General features: G+C 41.8%; 1 protein-coding gene across 2 annotated transcripts; it reads left to right on the top strand.

The window, feature by feature from the left end:
• Nucleotides 1-11,086: 11,086 nt before the first annotated feature.
• On the top strand, nucleotides 11,087-16,349 carry LOC311489306 (uncharacterized protein). Of its 2 annotated transcripts, none has more exons than XM_084546330.1 (4): nucleotides 11,087-11,152; nucleotides 12,924-12,979; nucleotides 13,105-13,467; nucleotides 13,566-16,349. In XM_084546330.1, exons 2-4 carry the CDS (start codon nucleotides 12,931-12,933, stop codon nucleotides 13,718-13,720), a joined length of 567 nt encoding a protein of 188 aa, XP_084402456.1. In that variant the 5' UTR covers nucleotides 11,087-11,152; nucleotides 12,924-12,930; the 3' UTR covers nucleotides 13,721-16,349. The 2 variants fall into 2 exon arrangements, with proteins under 2 accessions (XP_084402456.1, XP_084402455.1); XM_084546329.1 differs by having other exon boundaries at nucleotides 13,563-16,349.
• The last annotated feature ends 429 nt before the right edge of the window (nucleotides 16,350-16,778 follow it).

Raw genomic sequence — 16,778 nt, 5'->3', positions numbered from 1 at the left:
CAACAAACCATTTACATCATTGTAGGTTATCTGTGCTGCAGACGCACTGAACTTGTCGTGTCCTCTCACCACCAGGGGGAGCTCTCTGACAGAGTTTTCAGCTGTTTTGTATCACCACTGCCATCATTCGTATTCCATAATTCAAATAAAGCAAATGCTTGAAATCTAATGAAAAGTGTAACACTAAACTGTAAAAGCTCACATACATTTAGAGCGTACATTTTACAGTATTTCTGCAACACATTTCAAATGTGTCTCTGATCTCCTGATGCATGTGATGGTTCTGGTTTTGTTTCACCTGCGTTCACGTTTTGAGCTTCGTTCATGTTTCATGTTTTCCTGTTTCCCGTTTTATTTTGTTAAGTTTCATCAAGATCATCGATTTCACCTTGTGTTGTTTCTTGATTTGTGTCACCTGTGTCTCATCACCCCTCTGTTCCTCGTGTGTGCATATATAGCCCTGCCTTCCCCTTTGTTCCTTGTCACGTCATTCTACTCTTTTTTACTCCTCTGTGTGTCACCAGTGCCCTCAGTGATTTTCATTTGTAGTCTCTTGTTACCTTTTTTGTCTTTTGTTTGCTGGAGTTCCTGCTTTTTCTGCAGTGCTTTTTGTTTCCTTTTGTTTAATTAAACTCAGTTCTTTGCTCACTCCTGCCTCCTCACGCTTCCTCCTGCATTGGGTCCTACCCCCCCCCATAAAACGTAACACATTCGTCTGTTTTCAGGTGTCATGACCTGACTCAAATGGTCACGACAACCGAGACACACACCAGTATTTAATCCAAACAATACTTCATTAACTCAACTTAATGTGCCAAATTAAGAACATGTGAGTACGTGGGCATGAGTGAAGGATATGTGTGCAAATGTTGTAAAGTGTAAAAGGCAAACAAACAACCAAAAGGAACGGAACCAAAGACTCATGTGATGTGCCTGGGAAGAAGAGCAAAGAGAGACTGATTAGACAGGTACGGCTTTTTGTAACCTGGGCACACTCGGCACAACAGGTTCTTCCATATTACACAATCAGCTGCCTGCAGGAGAGACAAACAGTGGTTATTCTCAAAGATGACAGCAGGGGTCATCACACAGGTGTGAAACATATAAAAGTTGTCTTGCTGCTGCACACTGAGTATGTTTGGGAAAATGTTCTGAAGCCTTTGGAAGGATCTTGGATGTAAGAAGTGTTTGAACTTTGGGGCCACCTGAAACAGATGTTGTCTGATCAGAGAGACCACTTTATGTCATGTCGCAATTTCAAATAAACAATAAATAATTACTGGATAAAAGACACTGTAACTAAGGAAAGAATTGTCTTTGATGGTAAAAACTTTGAAGTCCACGTGAACTCTTCCCAGTGATGGGATGAGGCTGTTTAAGGTTTCTGGTTCAGTTAAATTCTATTCGAATATAAATCTAATTCAATATACACAATCCAGAGCCTGAACCCCCAGAGCAAGAACCAAGACGACGGTGGCAAGGAAGAAAAACTCCCTTATTTCAGGAAGAAACCCTGAGCAGAACTCAGCTCATATCGGGCGACCCATGTGCTTGAGGCCGACCGGGTAGAGACAGAAAAAAGAGAGGAGAGGAGGAAGAAGGAGATAATCCATACGTCTGCCATCTACATGTGAATAAATCATAGATTCAGCATCTAAACATGATACAAGCTACGAAGTCTGATTTGTCCTTCTCTGAGGACGTCTTTGTCTCCCTGGACTTGTCCTGAAAACTGTTCATCCTGAGACTCTGACACCTCAACACCTTCATGTACATCATACAGAACAATCTGATTTGTTAACAAGCTACAGAAGTTATTTGGAGGAAGAGGTCAAAGGTCACTCACTGCAGTTACAGCAAGGACAATCTACTGCACTGTTCTGTCACAAGGTGGCACCACTCTGCCTCTTTGTAAAGATGGTGTATTTATCAGATTCACATACCAATAAACATACCACATACCACTTCAAAACGTGTTTAATTAGATTTTGAACACTGACATTAAACATATGCAAATATTTTTCTTTTTTCAATTTCAAATGGAACCAATGAGCAGCATGATCAAACTGTTCAGGTGGAAACCATTCAAGATCTTAGCAGCTGGAAAACAAAAGAAAGAAAAACACACAGAGACACTTTGTTACTGCTCAGCATTTAACAACAGGTTAACACAGGACACAGATCTGGAAGAAGAAGTTAGACTCAGAATCAATGAAGAGAAGAGAAACACATACCATCATCCTCTGTCCTGAAGCTGATAGTAATGGTTTATACTCTCACCAGGGATCCACACAATTTTCACTCTCCCACCCGTTTTGATGTTGTCAAGAAATCAATGACCGACACCAATTTGTCAAGTAACTGATAGAATAACTGTATCCTAAGTGTAGACACTAAAATGATTGTTGTGGTCATTGTTGTTATTTGTGTCTGTGGACAAACACAATTCCAGTGAAATTGGGAGGTTGTGTAAAACATAAAAAAAAAAAAGAATACGATGATTTGCAAATCTTTTCTCACCTATATTCAATTGAATACACCACAAAGACAAATTGATAAACGTTTTTGTCTCATTTTGAATCTGATGTCTCCAACATGTTCCCAAGAAGCTGGGACAGGGGTCAACAAAAGACTGGGAAAGTTAAGGAACGCTTAAAAACCACCTGTTGGATCAGTCCACAGGTGAACAGGTTGATTGGAAACAGGTGAGAGTCATGATTGGGTATAAAAGAAGCCTCCCTGAAAGGCTCAGTCATTCACAAGAAGGGATGAGGTGAGGTTCACCACTTTGTGAACAACAGTTTGAGAATAATGTTTCTCAAAGTTCAGTTGCAGGAGATCTAGAGATTTGATCATCTACAGTCCATAATATCATCAAAACATTCAGAGAATCTGGAGAAATCTCTGCACTTAAGCAGCAAGACTGAAAACCAACATTGAACCAGACATCATTGTGTAGAGGATGTTACCAGGTGGCTCAGGAACACTAAGGAAAACCATCGTCAGTTAACACAGCTCACCACTACATCTACAAGAACAAGTTAAAACTTGTTATAGATAGATAGATAGATAGATAGACGACTTTATTGATCCCTTTGGGAGGTTCCCGCAGGGAAATTGACATCTCCATCGCAACCAGCACTTTCAGACATACATGTAGGAGACAGTATAAAAAGCCCAGAATACCAATACACCCAGTGAAGAATAATAAAAATAGTAATACAAAAATAAATATTGACTGTACATGCATGGTTGTTGCATAAATAGAGAAATAAATATTGTGACTGTACATGACTGTACATACACTGTTATTGCACTTTACTTTACTATTGCAGATTAGTTAAAAAAGTCATTCAGGCCCTTTCCTTTTTGTCCTCCTCCCCCCAAGTGAGTGGTGGTTGTACAGTCTGATGGCACGGGGGACAAAAGAGTTCCTCAGTCTATTTGTCCTGCACCTTGGGAGGAGCAGCCTCTCACTGAAGGTGCTTCTCTGGCTACTGATGGTCGTGTGCAGAGGGTGACTGGCATTGTCCAGGATACTTGTTAGTTTTTTAAGTGTCCTGCTCTCTGCTACAGTAGCCAGAGGGTCCAGCCTCGTGCCAACCACAGAGCCAGCCCGCCTGATTAGTTTCTCCAACCTGGAGAGGTCTGCCTTGGAGGTGCTCCCACCCCAGCACACCACAGCGTAGGACAGGACGCTGGCGACCACAGACTGGTAGAAGATCCCCAGGAGCTTCTTGCAGATGTTGAAGGATCTTAACCTCCTCAAGAAGTACATCCTGCTCTGGGTCTTCTTGTACAGCTGCCCCGTGTTGCTCGTCCAGTCCAGTTTGTTGTCCAGCCACAGCCCAAGATATTTGTAGGTCTGCACGACCTCCACCTCCTCTGCTCCTATCAGAACTGGTCTGGGGTTGGGTCTGTCCCTCCCAAAGTCAATGACCAGTTCCTTAGTCTTTGAGGTGTTGAGCTGTAGATTGTTTGTGTGGCTCCAGACAACAAAATCCCTCACCAGGCTCCTGTACTCCTCCTCTTCGTCGCCACTGATACACCCCACAATGGCCGTGTCATCTGCAAACTTCTGGACGTGACACGTGTCTGAGATGTAGCAGAAGTCCGCGGTGTACAGGGTGAAGAGGATAGGGGAAAGTACAGTCCCCTGTGGAGCTCCAGTGCTGCTGACCACAGTGTCAGACGTGATGTCCTTCAGCCTGACGTACTGTGGTCTATCGGTGAGGTAGCTGGAAATCCAAGCAACCAGGCAGGGGTCCACTCGCATGTTACCGTGCAAAGAGAAAAACATAAATTAACAACACCCAGAAACACCGCCGGCTTCTCTGGACTCAAACTCATCTGAGATAGACGGACACAAAGTGGAACAGTGTGCTGTGGTCTGATGTGTCCACATTTCAATTATGAATTATGAATGCTGTGTCTTCTGTGCTAAAGAGGAAAAGGATCGCCCAGATTGTTACCAGCATAAAGTTTAGAGCCAGAAACTGCACTGGTTTGAGGGCATGTTAGTGCCGATGTCATCTGTGAAGACACCACTAATGCTCAAAGGTACATCCAGGTTTTGGAGCAACATATGCTGCCATCCAATCAACGTCTTTAGTTTATTTCAGGGAGACGATGTCCAGACACATCCTGAACGTGTTCCAACTGTGTGGCTTTGTAGTAAAAGAGTAGGTAGGTACTAGACTGGCCTGCCAGCAGTCCAGACCTGTCCAACTGAAGTCGTACATCGAGCAAGAATGGGAAAGAATTCCACCTGCAAAGATTCAACTATTAGTGTTGAGTGTTGTCTCAAGTAAAGGTGATGGAACACAGTGGTGAACATGACCCTGTCCCAGCTTCTTTGAAACATGTTGCAGGCATCAAACTCAAAATGAGACGATAAAGTTCATCAGTTTGTACATTAAATATCTTGCCTTTGTGGTGTCTTCAAGAGGAAGAAAAAGAATTCTTAATAAATATTCACTTCTTAATAATTTCTTCTGATGCTGCGTTCTCATTTAACTTCATATCAAATAAAGTCCAGCAGGTGAACAGACTGCAGCTGATCTTTGTGTCATCATGGTGTGTTTCGTCGACTTGTACAAGGTTTGTAACTGCATCGGTCTTAGAATGATGAGAATAAATATGATACTGAGAGGTTGAATTAAAATAAGATGACACTTTTTCTTTATTTTACAGACTTGCCTCTAAACCTTTAAACCCTCTGCTCCTTAGTTGGACAATGAAGTTGTGTTATTTACAAAAAGGAATAAAAATGTCTGACAGTTCAGACAGGGCTCCTCTTTGAACAAGGTATCAACAAAGTGTCATTTCCATTGTCGTCCTTTCAAAGGAGCGACATGATTCCTTCGTTCCTTCAGTCGTGTTTCTCAGCATTGTTTCAATCCAGTGATCAGTGCAGATTTCAGACCTGCTGTCCTAAACTCTGACAAGACGTCCTTTAAACGTGAAGGACTAGAAGACTCTTGACTAACAGTGTGTTCTTGTTTAGAACCAAGCTAGAAAACAAAGACTTTAAAGATCCTGCAGCATCTAAAGAGAACACATGACAACAAGAACCAATGCTGCTGTTTCTTTGCACTGTTGGACTTTTAAACAATAGATAATGAGACAACCTAGATAATGATATCTGATCTCTGGAGGCCTAACTATTATTTGATACCAGCTGCAGCTCTCTAGTCAGAGTTTCTCCAACATCTTCTCAGATGTTTCTAATGTGTCTCTGATCTCCAGTTGAAACTTTATGAGTCAGTTTTTCTACTGCATTGCTGTTCTTTATCTTCCTGAGCTGATGTCACACATTCTGAACGACATCAAATACACAACAACACAAACAACTGTTAATATTAGTTATGAACTAGCTTTTTGTTTCTAGACATTTTCCTATTATCTGTTCTTGAATATGAGGGTCTTAGAAGAAGAGATGAACAGTTTTCAGGACGAGTCCAGGGAGACAAAGACGTCCTCAGAGAAGGACGAATCAGACTTCATGTGTCCAGACTCAGGACTGATGACTCTGGTCTGTACCAGTGTGAAGTGAAGACAGATTATGGCTCCAGCTCTGGCAGATGTGAACTCCTGTCATTGGTAAGTTGATAAAGTAGAAGTTACTAGAAGTCCTTTATAAAGATACTGACTGATTTTTGAGACATGAAAAAGTGTCAACTAATATTTTGATGTTCTTTCCAGCAGCTGCTGATCAGCCTCAAACTCAGAGACCAACGTTGAGTCCGGGACTAGAGACTGGAGGAAGAAGGACACAACATGATGGACTGATAGTAGCAGCAGTAGTAGCAGCAGCAACTCTACTGGTTGTTTGTATTCTTTGGAAAAAGAAAGAAGTGTAGCAGGATGAGACGCTCCATCCTGGCTTTCATGATGGTGAACCAAATCAGCTCATGGAGCCATCCTACATAGAGAGGTGTTGTCCATGTCCTCTGTCTCACCGTTACCTGTTCAGGTACTGTGGCAGCAGCTGATTTGCTTTGTCTGTGTGCAGACGTGACTGACTCGTGGAGAATCCCAGATCCAATGTGCATGGCCTGTGCAGCTAGCAGAGCACAGAGCATGAAGCTCTCAGCTATTTTTTTATATATATTAATTTAGTGCAGTTTTTTATATTTTTGTACCAGAGACTGACTGGTGAGCGTTGTGACGCTGCTTGAGAAGAACCACTGCTGCTTTGATAAGGGTGCTCCTCTTCTTCTTGGGATCCTTCACCTCCTCTTACCTCAGTCTTTCCACTCCACTGGTAAGCTCCAGCCCTGTTAGTGCACTCCCTTCGATTAGGTCCCAGGACAAACTGCAAGGGCAAAAGGCATCAAACCTGGTAATTTGTTAGAAGTCTTAGCATGTCACTTTGCTGAGGTGTCGATACACATGCCTGCAGCTAGGTGGCGCTATAATAAGCCAATTTACATTTTGCCACATAAGTAAAAGCACAAAATAAACTATCTGATCTAAGCAGTGAAAGATGAAATATCTGCTGCATGTCCTGACAGATTACTGTCTCTGGACACGTGCCAGAGTCTCTGTGGTTTGGTAAATTGTGGCTGTGTTGTTTCCAGTGTTGTCAATTTGTTTTTACAAAAGGTGAACAGTGATGAATCCTCTCTATGTTGGTAACTGAGCACTGTTCCACTTTATTCTTAATAACTTCTACCATGGAGGTTATGAGCTCTGATTGTTCTACTTGACTAATAATTAAATCTTCTAACAGTTAACAATGATCAGCAGCAATAATGAAACAAAGGCTTTATTCATGTTCTCATAGTTGAAATAAACAGAAACACTTTATCTGAAGATACAACATTTCACATGCTCTCTGTTTGAAATGTTATTTTTAAATGCAGTAAATAAATGTTCTTTTAAACTTTTACTGTTGATCCATGGTGAACAGAACCTGATCTGGAACTTGAAGATTTCTCTTTAGTGCATCAGTGACAGAAACACATTTGTTCATCAGAGAAAACTTCAACAAACAGCAGGTTTTTCTAGTGACTGCTTCCACTGCAGCGGTTGGAGTTGATGGAGTTTAGTCAGAAAGCTCTTTGGTCGGTGGTTTGGAACAAACAGGATGAAGAACAGGATCAGATGTTGGAACCACTGAATGAAGTCAGACTGTAGATTGTCCTTGTTGTATCTGCAGAGAGTGACCTTTGACCTCATGTGTTCATGACTCTTCACCTCTGTCTCCTCTCACAGGGAGAAGATGATCTGCAGGATCCTGCTGCTCATCATCCTCAACTCATGTGTCTGTGGTCAGTTTAGAAATTGTCTTGATGAAGTCCAAAGGAGAATCCCAGGGACGCCACACGTGAAGCAAATAAACAAAAGTGAACACAATATTAAGGGGTCACCACCACCGGGACACCAATCCACCACCGTAGGCTCAGGACCTGAATGGGGAACACCAGAGAGCAACAGGTTAGGAATGAAACATGAAACAGAATTAATCACGAAAGAAATCAAAGAATTAAATTTACGATCTAATAATGAAACACAATACAAACTGAACAACAATCTACATAATCATAAACACTACATAAACACAAAGCTAACAGGATAATCCTATTTATGGGTTGCAACAAACTAAATACTGCAAAAGAAAATAAAAAATGTACCATAAGGGACAAACAAACGCAAAAATGACCAAAACTAGGTCTCACACGTGCACACACACTGATAAGACGTGGCTGGCTACAACAACAAAAAAAAAAAACCTTCAGCAAGCATGAGGGAGACAGGTGCTCTCTGCTTGCCTTATATGGCATTCTCACCCAGTGATTGGGTGGGACAACCACACGGCTGAAAGTCACCAGCACCCATGTTCTTCCACAGCAAGGTCTCAGCAACAATTGATTTGACTTTTCAAAGACGAGTGAATTCCTGTTTTTTCACGCTGTCTCAGTTAATCAGGAGTCAAGAAGGCGTGTGTGCCTCACCAAAAAACAATCTTGGTTTATGTACACTATGAGTCATACTAACTGGTAGATCAAGTGTTATGTGAAACAGAAGTGGAGCCTGTCTGAGAGCCATGGCATATTCCACTACACCGCATTTCCTCCCCCCTCTCCTTCTGCAAATACTCTCCTGCGAATGCATTTAAGAGGGTGGGGTGGTTAAGTCATTTTTGTCTGAGTATGAACCCTGCATGGGTCCAGGACATATCGAGTGAGAAGCAGGAATTAGAGACAGAAAAGATGACATTTCTAAGTAGCTTACTTTAAAAATATGGAGGTTTCAAAGAAGAAAACACACCGTTTCCTCTCGGTAGCAAATAAGAATATGTTTGTTCCTTCTCTGTGTGGCTACCACAAACAAGTGCACAAGCAAGATGAAGCATGTCCTTGTAGATGGTTATCTGCATGCGGGTAAGTAATGTGTTGATGTTGGGCACAGAAACACACACTGACATCCTTTCTCTTTGTCTTTGTGTAGAGTCAGTGTGAATGCCTGCCGTCTGGATGAACTGTGTTTTAGAGACCAGTCAAATATTCTCTGACGCTGCTGTTACGACCTGGCTTGAGAGGTGCAACATAAAGTAGAGACACATATTAAGTGAAGAGCTTAATACTCTGGAACTACAAATTCATGCACTTGAGAAAACACACCAAAAATGCCCCAACTAAGGACAAATACAGAGAATTGATGAATCTGAAAATAAAATACAACACTATAAATACATATCAAGCAGAGAGGGCAATAACTAGGTCAAAACAATAATTCTATCAACTTGGGGGAAAAGCACACAAAGAGCTGGCATGGCAACTTAAAAATGAGTTGATGCAAGGACACTTGGTCGAGTTTTCTCCCAGGTAAACCCCACAACCTGCCTTTTAGACCCAATTCCCACACCATTTTTTAAAACATTTTACGGGCTCCTTGAGGAACAGCTTTTAAACATTGTGAACTGCTCTCTTCAGACGGGTGTCTTCCCCACCTCCTTTAAAACGGCGGTGGTGAAGCCCCTTCTGAAGAAGAGCAATCTAGACCACACCCTTCTTAAGAATTACAGGCCTGTATCCAACTTACCATTTTTAAGTAAAATTTTAGAAAAATTGGTTTTTGTCTTTGCATTTAAGAGGGTGGGGTGGGTCTCTGTGTATCTCTGTGTTTTTACGGGGGTGGGAGGGTTGGGTTTTGTCCTTAGTGTTTTTAGCCTGTGTTTTTGTCTTTGCTGATTTTAGCCTCTGTGAGGCACTTTGTATTGCTTTTAGTATGAAAAGTGCCATACGAATAAAATTTGATTTTGATTTGATTTGATGAGTCTTTCTTATTCTCCGTTGACTTGCCATGTTTATCAGAGGAAGACAGGGAGACTTCCTGTACATAATGGCTTTCCATGTGAATTTTATAAGGAATTTCAAGACCTTCTTATACCACTGTTGATGGAGGTGCTCGAGCAAAGCAGGAGGGAGGGGTGTTTTCCAGACTCTTTCTCTCAAGCTGTTATTACAATTATCCATAAAAAAAGGAGAAGATCCTCAAAAATGTTCCTCCTATAGACCAATCTCACTCCTCAACACAGATTATAAATTAGTTACTAAAGTGACAGTTAAAAGATTAGAGATGTGCCTCCCCCTGCTTGTCAGTCTGGATCAAACAGGGTTTATTATAAATAGACTGTCCACTAATAATTCAAGGCGTTTGTTTGACATAATACATCTTGCTAACAAAAGTAAGATACCAAGTACGGCTGTCTCACTTGATGCTGAAAGGGCTTTTGACATGGTTGAATGGTCATATCTGTTTTGTGTCCTGAAGAAATTTGGTTTTCGGTGCTGGGTTTATTGATTTGATAAAATTTCTTTATAGATCCCTCCAGGCTAGGGTTATTTCAAACAGGATCACCTTATTCCGACTTTTTAGAGGCAACAGACAGGCAGATCCAGCTAGCCCCGCCCTCTTTGCGCTTGCCATTTGTAAGGGAGATAAGGGCCTAAGGGTTGAGGTGATAACAGCATCCAAGATGGTGTGTCGGTCATGACACAAGAAGGACAGAAGACTAGAGTCTCTTCAAAGCAGGGGGCACTACTGAACCCCTGTCAGAGGCCATTAGAAGCAGTCCTAGTATATGTGGCTTCAAGATTGGCACTGATACGCACAGGATTTCACTTTTTGCTGATGACATTATTTTATTTTTGACCAACCCTGAACCCTCTCTTTCTTACCTCCAGGAACTACCGGGTACATACAGTTTATTTTCTGGGTACATGGTTAATCTTGACAAAAGTGAGATTTTGACGCTGTCTATTTGATTTCAGTAGAGTTAAGCACAAGTTCCCTTTTGAATGGTCTCCTATGGGTTTTAAAAACAATCAGACAGTTTATTTAGCATGGTAAGATGCCTGGACTCAGCATGGAAAAATGAACTCTGAATTATGAGAGTGGAGGTCTGAAACTCCCTGATTTTCAGTTGTACTATTATGCTGCCCAATCATAAATTATGTCTGCAGATAATGATCTGATCTTTGACACACCCTAACATGTCCATACAAATACCGTACTCTCGTACTGTCAGGGATAAAAGAGAAATGGAATGTGAGGCTGTAACATGCAGGAGACAGAACTGAACAGCAGTTTGCCCTTAACTGTTTTTGTCTTTAATTGTGGGATGCGTGTCTTTCCTCTTTTGGTAAGTCTGTTTTAATTTTTAATTGAGAAAACTGGATGTTTTGTGTTCACTGTGGGTTTAGACGAGGTGTTGTGATAGTTTTCATCGTCAATCCAAAGCGGAAAGAATGTAGACTGAAAGAAGAAACAACCAGGCGAGTGAAGTCGAGCCGAACACGCTGTCAAGGTGCACGTGAAAGTTAGTTTCTAACCAGGAAAACCAGAAGTGTCTCAGTTACAAAGCTACATTTCTTTTGCTGGAACAAGTCAAAGTCCTTGTTCCACTCTGTGGAAGACATGAACTGAAACAACAATGTAGAGAAGGTTGTTGGACAGATGAGTTTTTCTTTGTTGCAGTAAGAAGGACTTGAAATCCTCTTTCAGATCAGAACTCACAAGTTCCTATTGTTACATTCATTTAGCTTTATGTCCAGGAAGGTGTTTTAATGCACCAACAGACTAAAGGAGCTTCCTGCTTGGATGCATTCAGGAGCTGCTTTCTACTGTAGTTCACCAGCCTTTTAGAAACACTAGGTTCTGGACCCAGACACCGTCCTAAACCAACCTGGACCTTTAACTGAGAAAATAAAGAGACTGATTCACCTTTTGATGGAGGATGTTATTATTATTTATTTAAATTAATGAAATCTAAGAGAGGGGGCGGCACAGTGGCGAGGTGGTTAGCACTGATGCCTCATAGCGAGAAGGTCACCGGCTTGAATCCACCGGCCGGCTGGGCCTCTCTGTGTGGAGTTTGCATGTTCTCCCTGTGTCTGCGTGGGTTCTCTCGGGGTACTCCGGCTTCCTCCCACCGTCCAAAGACATGCTGGTTAGGTTAATTGGTCGTAGGTGTGAGTGTGAGTGTGAATGGTTGTCTGTGTCTCTGTGTTAGCCCGGCAATGGACTGGAGACCTGTCCAGGGTGTACCCCGCCTCTCGCCTGATGACAGCTGGGATAGGCTCCAGCAGACCCTCGTGACCCTTAACAGGACTAAACGGGTATACAAGATGAATGAATGAAATCTAAGAGATTATTATCATGTCACTATTCAAAACCTCATTGGTGGAGCAGTCTGTAATTCATACCTTTACCTGGTAAATACCACATGTGATTGTTCTGGACTTGAGGAAACAGTAACTGATGGTTAATGTCAAACTAAATGTCCTCACCATTAAAGGAGGAGGAACCAGCAGTGAAAAAAAAGGAGCTTCCTGGTTGGATGCATTCAGGAGCTGCTTTTTACCAGTATGGGACGGGAGGGATTGTGTTTCAGAGACCAGTCAAATATTCTCAGCAGTTTGATTTAACTCATGAACTCTGGATGTTTGAATCTGATAGAAAGAAGCTGTGTTCTCATTTAACTTAAAATAGATTCAAAGAGATTTATTGATATATGCTTTCTATTATTTATTTAAATGAAGGAAATCCAAGAGATTATTATCATGTTGCTATTCAAAACCACATTGGTGGAGCAGTCTGTAATTCATACCTTTACCTGGTAAAGGTTTGAATTATTATTATTTTTTTTAAATGCAGAAAATAAATAAATAGATAAAAGACACTAGAACAACAGCAGGTTTTTCTAGTGACTGCTTCCACTGCAGCGGTTGGAGTTGATGGAGTTTAGTCAGAAAGTTCTTTGGTCGGTGGTTTGGAACAAACAGGATGAAGAACAGGATCAGATGTTGGAATGACTGAATGAAGTCAGACTGTAGATTGTCCTTGTTGTATCTGCAGAGAGTGACCTTTGACCTCATGTGTTCATGACTCTTCACCTCTGTCTCCTCTCACAGGGAGAAGATGATCTGCAGGATCCTGCTGCTCATCATCCTCAACTCATGTGTCTGTGGTCAGTTTAGAAATTGACTTGATGAAGTCCAAATCAATTGTCAGTCTTCAATGATGGAGTTGAAAGACTCCCATGTTCCAGTTCTCAGTGTGTCTGCTCCTCTCTTTCTCTCTCTGTCTCCTCAGCAGCAACATTTGAAGTGAATGTGACACAGAGCTCCTATCAGGCAGAGGAGAACCACAACATCACCCTGGAGTGGACCTTCACCACCAAACCTGACTCTTCTTACAAACATCTCTTTATCATCTGTAGCTTGTTAATCAATCAGAAGGAGTTGGTTCTGTATCATGTGCATGAAGGTGTTGAGGTGTCAGAGTCTCAGGATGAACAGTTTTCAGGACGAGTCCAGGGAGACAAGGACGTCCTCAGAGAAGGACGAATCAGACTTCATGTGTCCAGACTCAGGACTGATGACTCTGGTTTGTACCAGTGTGAAGTGGAGACAGATTATGGCTCCAGCTCTGGCAGATGTGAACTCAACGTCACGGGTAAGTTGACAAAGTAGAAATTACTAGAAGTCCTTGGCTTCTAGTAACGATGGCCATGGAAAAAGTGTCAACTAATATTTTGATGTTCTTTCCAGCAGCTGCTGATCAGCCTCAAACTCAGAGACCAACGTTGAGTCTAGAACCAGAGACTGGAGGAAGAGGGAGACGACGTGATGGACTGATAGCAGCAGCAGTAGTAGCAGCAGCAACTCTACTGGTTGTTTGTATTCTCTGGAAAAAGAAAGAAGTGTAGCAGGATGAGATGCTCCATCCTGGCTCTCATCATGGTGAACCAATCAGCTCATGGAGCCATCCTACATAGAGAGGTGTTGTCCATGTCCTCTGTCTCACCGTTACCTGTGCAGATACTGTGGCAGCAGCTGATTTGCTTTGTCTGTGTGCAGACGTGACTGACTCGTGGAGAATCCCAGATCCAATGTGCATTGCCTGTGGTTTGCTGCAGCTAGCAGAGCACAGAGCATGAAGCTCTCAGCTATTTTTTTAATATATATTAATCTAGTGCATTTTTTATATTTTTGTACCAGAGACTGACTGGTGAGCAGTGTGACGCTCCTTGAGAAGAACCACTGTTGCTTTGATAAGGGTGCTGCTCTTCTTGGGGTTCTTCACCTCCTCTTATCTTAGTCTCCCCTCTCCACTGGTAAGCTCCAGCCCTGTTAGTGCACTCCCTTCGATTAGGTCCCAGGACAAACTGCAAGGGCAAAAGGCATCAAACCTGGTAATTTGGTAGAAGTCCTAGCATGTCACTTTGCTGAGGTGTCGATACACATGCCAGCAGCTAGGTGGTGCTATAATAAGCCAATTTACATTTTGCCTCATATCTCAAGAACCGTGTGACCTAGAAACAAAGGCCACAGTTACAGAAGGCGAAGGAACAAATGAACCTCTTAACTCATGAAGGTCACTTTCAAATTTATTTAACTGAAAGACAGATGAATGTTGTAAGAACTTAATCTTCTGTAACTGCTTGTCCTGTGAAGGGTCACAGGGTCTGCTGAAGCCTATCCCAGCAGTCATTGAGCGAGAGGCGGGGTCCACCCTGGACACACTCTAAGAAGTGAAACATGGATGTTGTTTGCATTACATCATTTTTGTAAGGTGAAACTATTGAATAATTCCACTTTTGAAAAATAAATCAAGAGAGTTTCATTGCATGAATGTAATACAAAAAGGTTTTGGGATTACAAAAATGTGCTGAATTGAATCTATGTAATCAAGTTATTTAAAACGCACTGTAGGCGTTAAAATGAATGAAGACCGTCCCAACGCGGTTTCCGTACTTTCTTGCACATGCGCAGTGTGGCTGAGGACGCCTTCGAAGACACGCCCATAGACATATACGTAGTGATGGCCAGCCAGTCGAGGCTTTGTTGAAGTCTCGACACGTGATTCAAAAAAAGGTTCATTACTCGAAGCTTCAATGACACAGTGCTCTATTAGGACATAGTGGAGAATAAAATGCAGTTCAATCGAGACGTGTCTTCTTGCTTGTATGGGAGTTGATTTGCCATGCACATTCCTGTTCTACTACACCACATGGATATGTGGTTTAAAGCTGATAATAAATAAATTATATACTTATTACAATAAAATACATAAAAAGCAATCAGTGGGAATCGAACCCTTGCTTCACTAACGAAAGACCGTTGTTTTTTTCAATGTACCATTGGCCCCTTTCGTTTCGCGTGCTTGACGTTGGACCTTTTGATGTACGTCACTAATAAACTCTGCCTTCGTTCGTTTACACTATGTTTATGTTACAGCAGAGCCGTTTCTTGCTATAGGCGAACTAGGCAAATGCTTATAGGGCCCAAAGCTGCATGTTCATCCTCATCTGAGAATTAAAATGTTCTGTCTTTATCTATAGCTATCTCGTGTGTTTGTTACATCCCTTATATGCTTAAAAATGAACGTCGTAGGATATAAATAAAATAAACTGCAATAATAAGCAGTGACTGGTGTTTTTGTGGCAATACTGCGTCATATTCGTTGGACCGCAGTGTCGCAATATGAGTGACGTAGCGGGCCGCCGACAGGTGTGATGGGCATGATTGACAGCTACTCATCCTTCCCGTTAGCGAGAATATTAAACAAAACAAACACAATAATGGCGTCAAAAAGAAGTTTACTCAGTTATGCGGAAAACGGAAGAAAAAGAAAACGGTCAAAAGATAAAGGTAAGGCATTTGTTGGTGGCGTGGACTGGATAGGTGGAGGTGAAATGCCGTTTAGCAAGTTTGTTTATTTGTCCTGCTAGCCAGCTAGCTAGCCCTGGATAAATGTTAGCTAGCTAGCCCTGGATAAATGTTAGCTAGCTAGCCCTGGATAAATGTTAGCTCGCTGGCTATGATGTGTTCGTCACAAACTCACAAATGTAAAAGGAATATGTCGCATGTGAATGGACAGTCTGTCCTGTCATGGTCATTTTCAAGTTTGTGTGTATTATATAGGCCTTTAATTAGAAGTGTGCTACAGTTTTATAATTTAAAGAAATATTTGAAAGGTTTGTCTTTTAAGTGATTTATACATATGATGCATTGTGTTCATTTTGTACGATTGTGGTAGTGGATCATTTATCTTATTTATTTATTTCACTAGTCCTATGTGTAAATGAATGCAGAAAACTCTTAAAAGTGACAACTTTGTTATTGGGCACACTGTACGTCACAGTGTTTAATATAAAAACAGATTCATTTTAATTTTCTGTATTACAGCAACATCACTGCAATTATAAAATAGGAATATGCACTAATGATCTATTTTACGTGATAACCTAAGGAGCCTTTTCTTTGCAGGAGCAATTCTAGAATGTTTTGGAGCTCCAGACGTTGAGCCAGAGGATCTTCTGAACTTCCTGACCAGGGGGGTATTCCATCAACGTAGCTAAGAATTGCCAGACTTAGGTGTAAGCTTGAAGCTTGACTAAGCTCCACTTCCCAATCTAGCTCCAAGTCGTTCCATCAAGTGAAATCAGCTGGCTCCACCTGACGCTTAGTCAAGCCTCACCTGTTAAGTCTCAACTTGTGCACGCCCACAGGGCAAATAAAAAGCCCATTATAGTCGAGCGCCGAACACTGTCAAAAATGCCGAAAAGCAAGGGAAAGCGCGCAGAAATGTTCTCTGCAGCGGAGCAAACCCTCCTCATGGAGCTATATGAGGATTACAGCCATGTAATCCAAAAGAAGGGCAATACCGCGGCCAACAATAAAGCGAGGGATGTGGCGTGGCAGAATATTGCCGACAGGCTGAATGCGTAAGTGACAAAGAAAATTAAGTATTTCAGCATCATC

Source organism: Chelon labrosus (genome assembly GCF_963514085.1).
Source record: "Chelon labrosus genome assembly, chromosome: 1".
Classification (NCBI taxonomy): Eukaryota; Metazoa; Chordata; class Actinopteri; order Mugiliformes; family Mugilidae; genus Chelon; species Chelon labrosus.
The sequence above is the reverse complement of the archived record's forward strand: the minus strand, read 5'-3'. Positions and strand labels throughout refer to the sequence as shown.

Coding starts and splice junctions, on each gene's coding strand:
- LOC311489306 (XM_084546329.1), top strand. CDS start 12,931: ATGATCTGCAGGATCCTGCTGCTCATCATCCTCAACTCATGTGTCTGT. Junction 12,980..13,104: donor CCTCAACTCATGTGTCTGTG/GTCAGTTTAGAA, acceptor CTGTCTCCTCAG/CAGCAACATTTGAAGTGAAT. Junction 13,468..13,562: donor ATGTGAACTCAACGTCACGG/GTAAGTTGACAA, acceptor TGTTCTTTCCAG/CAGCTGCTGATCAGCCTCAA.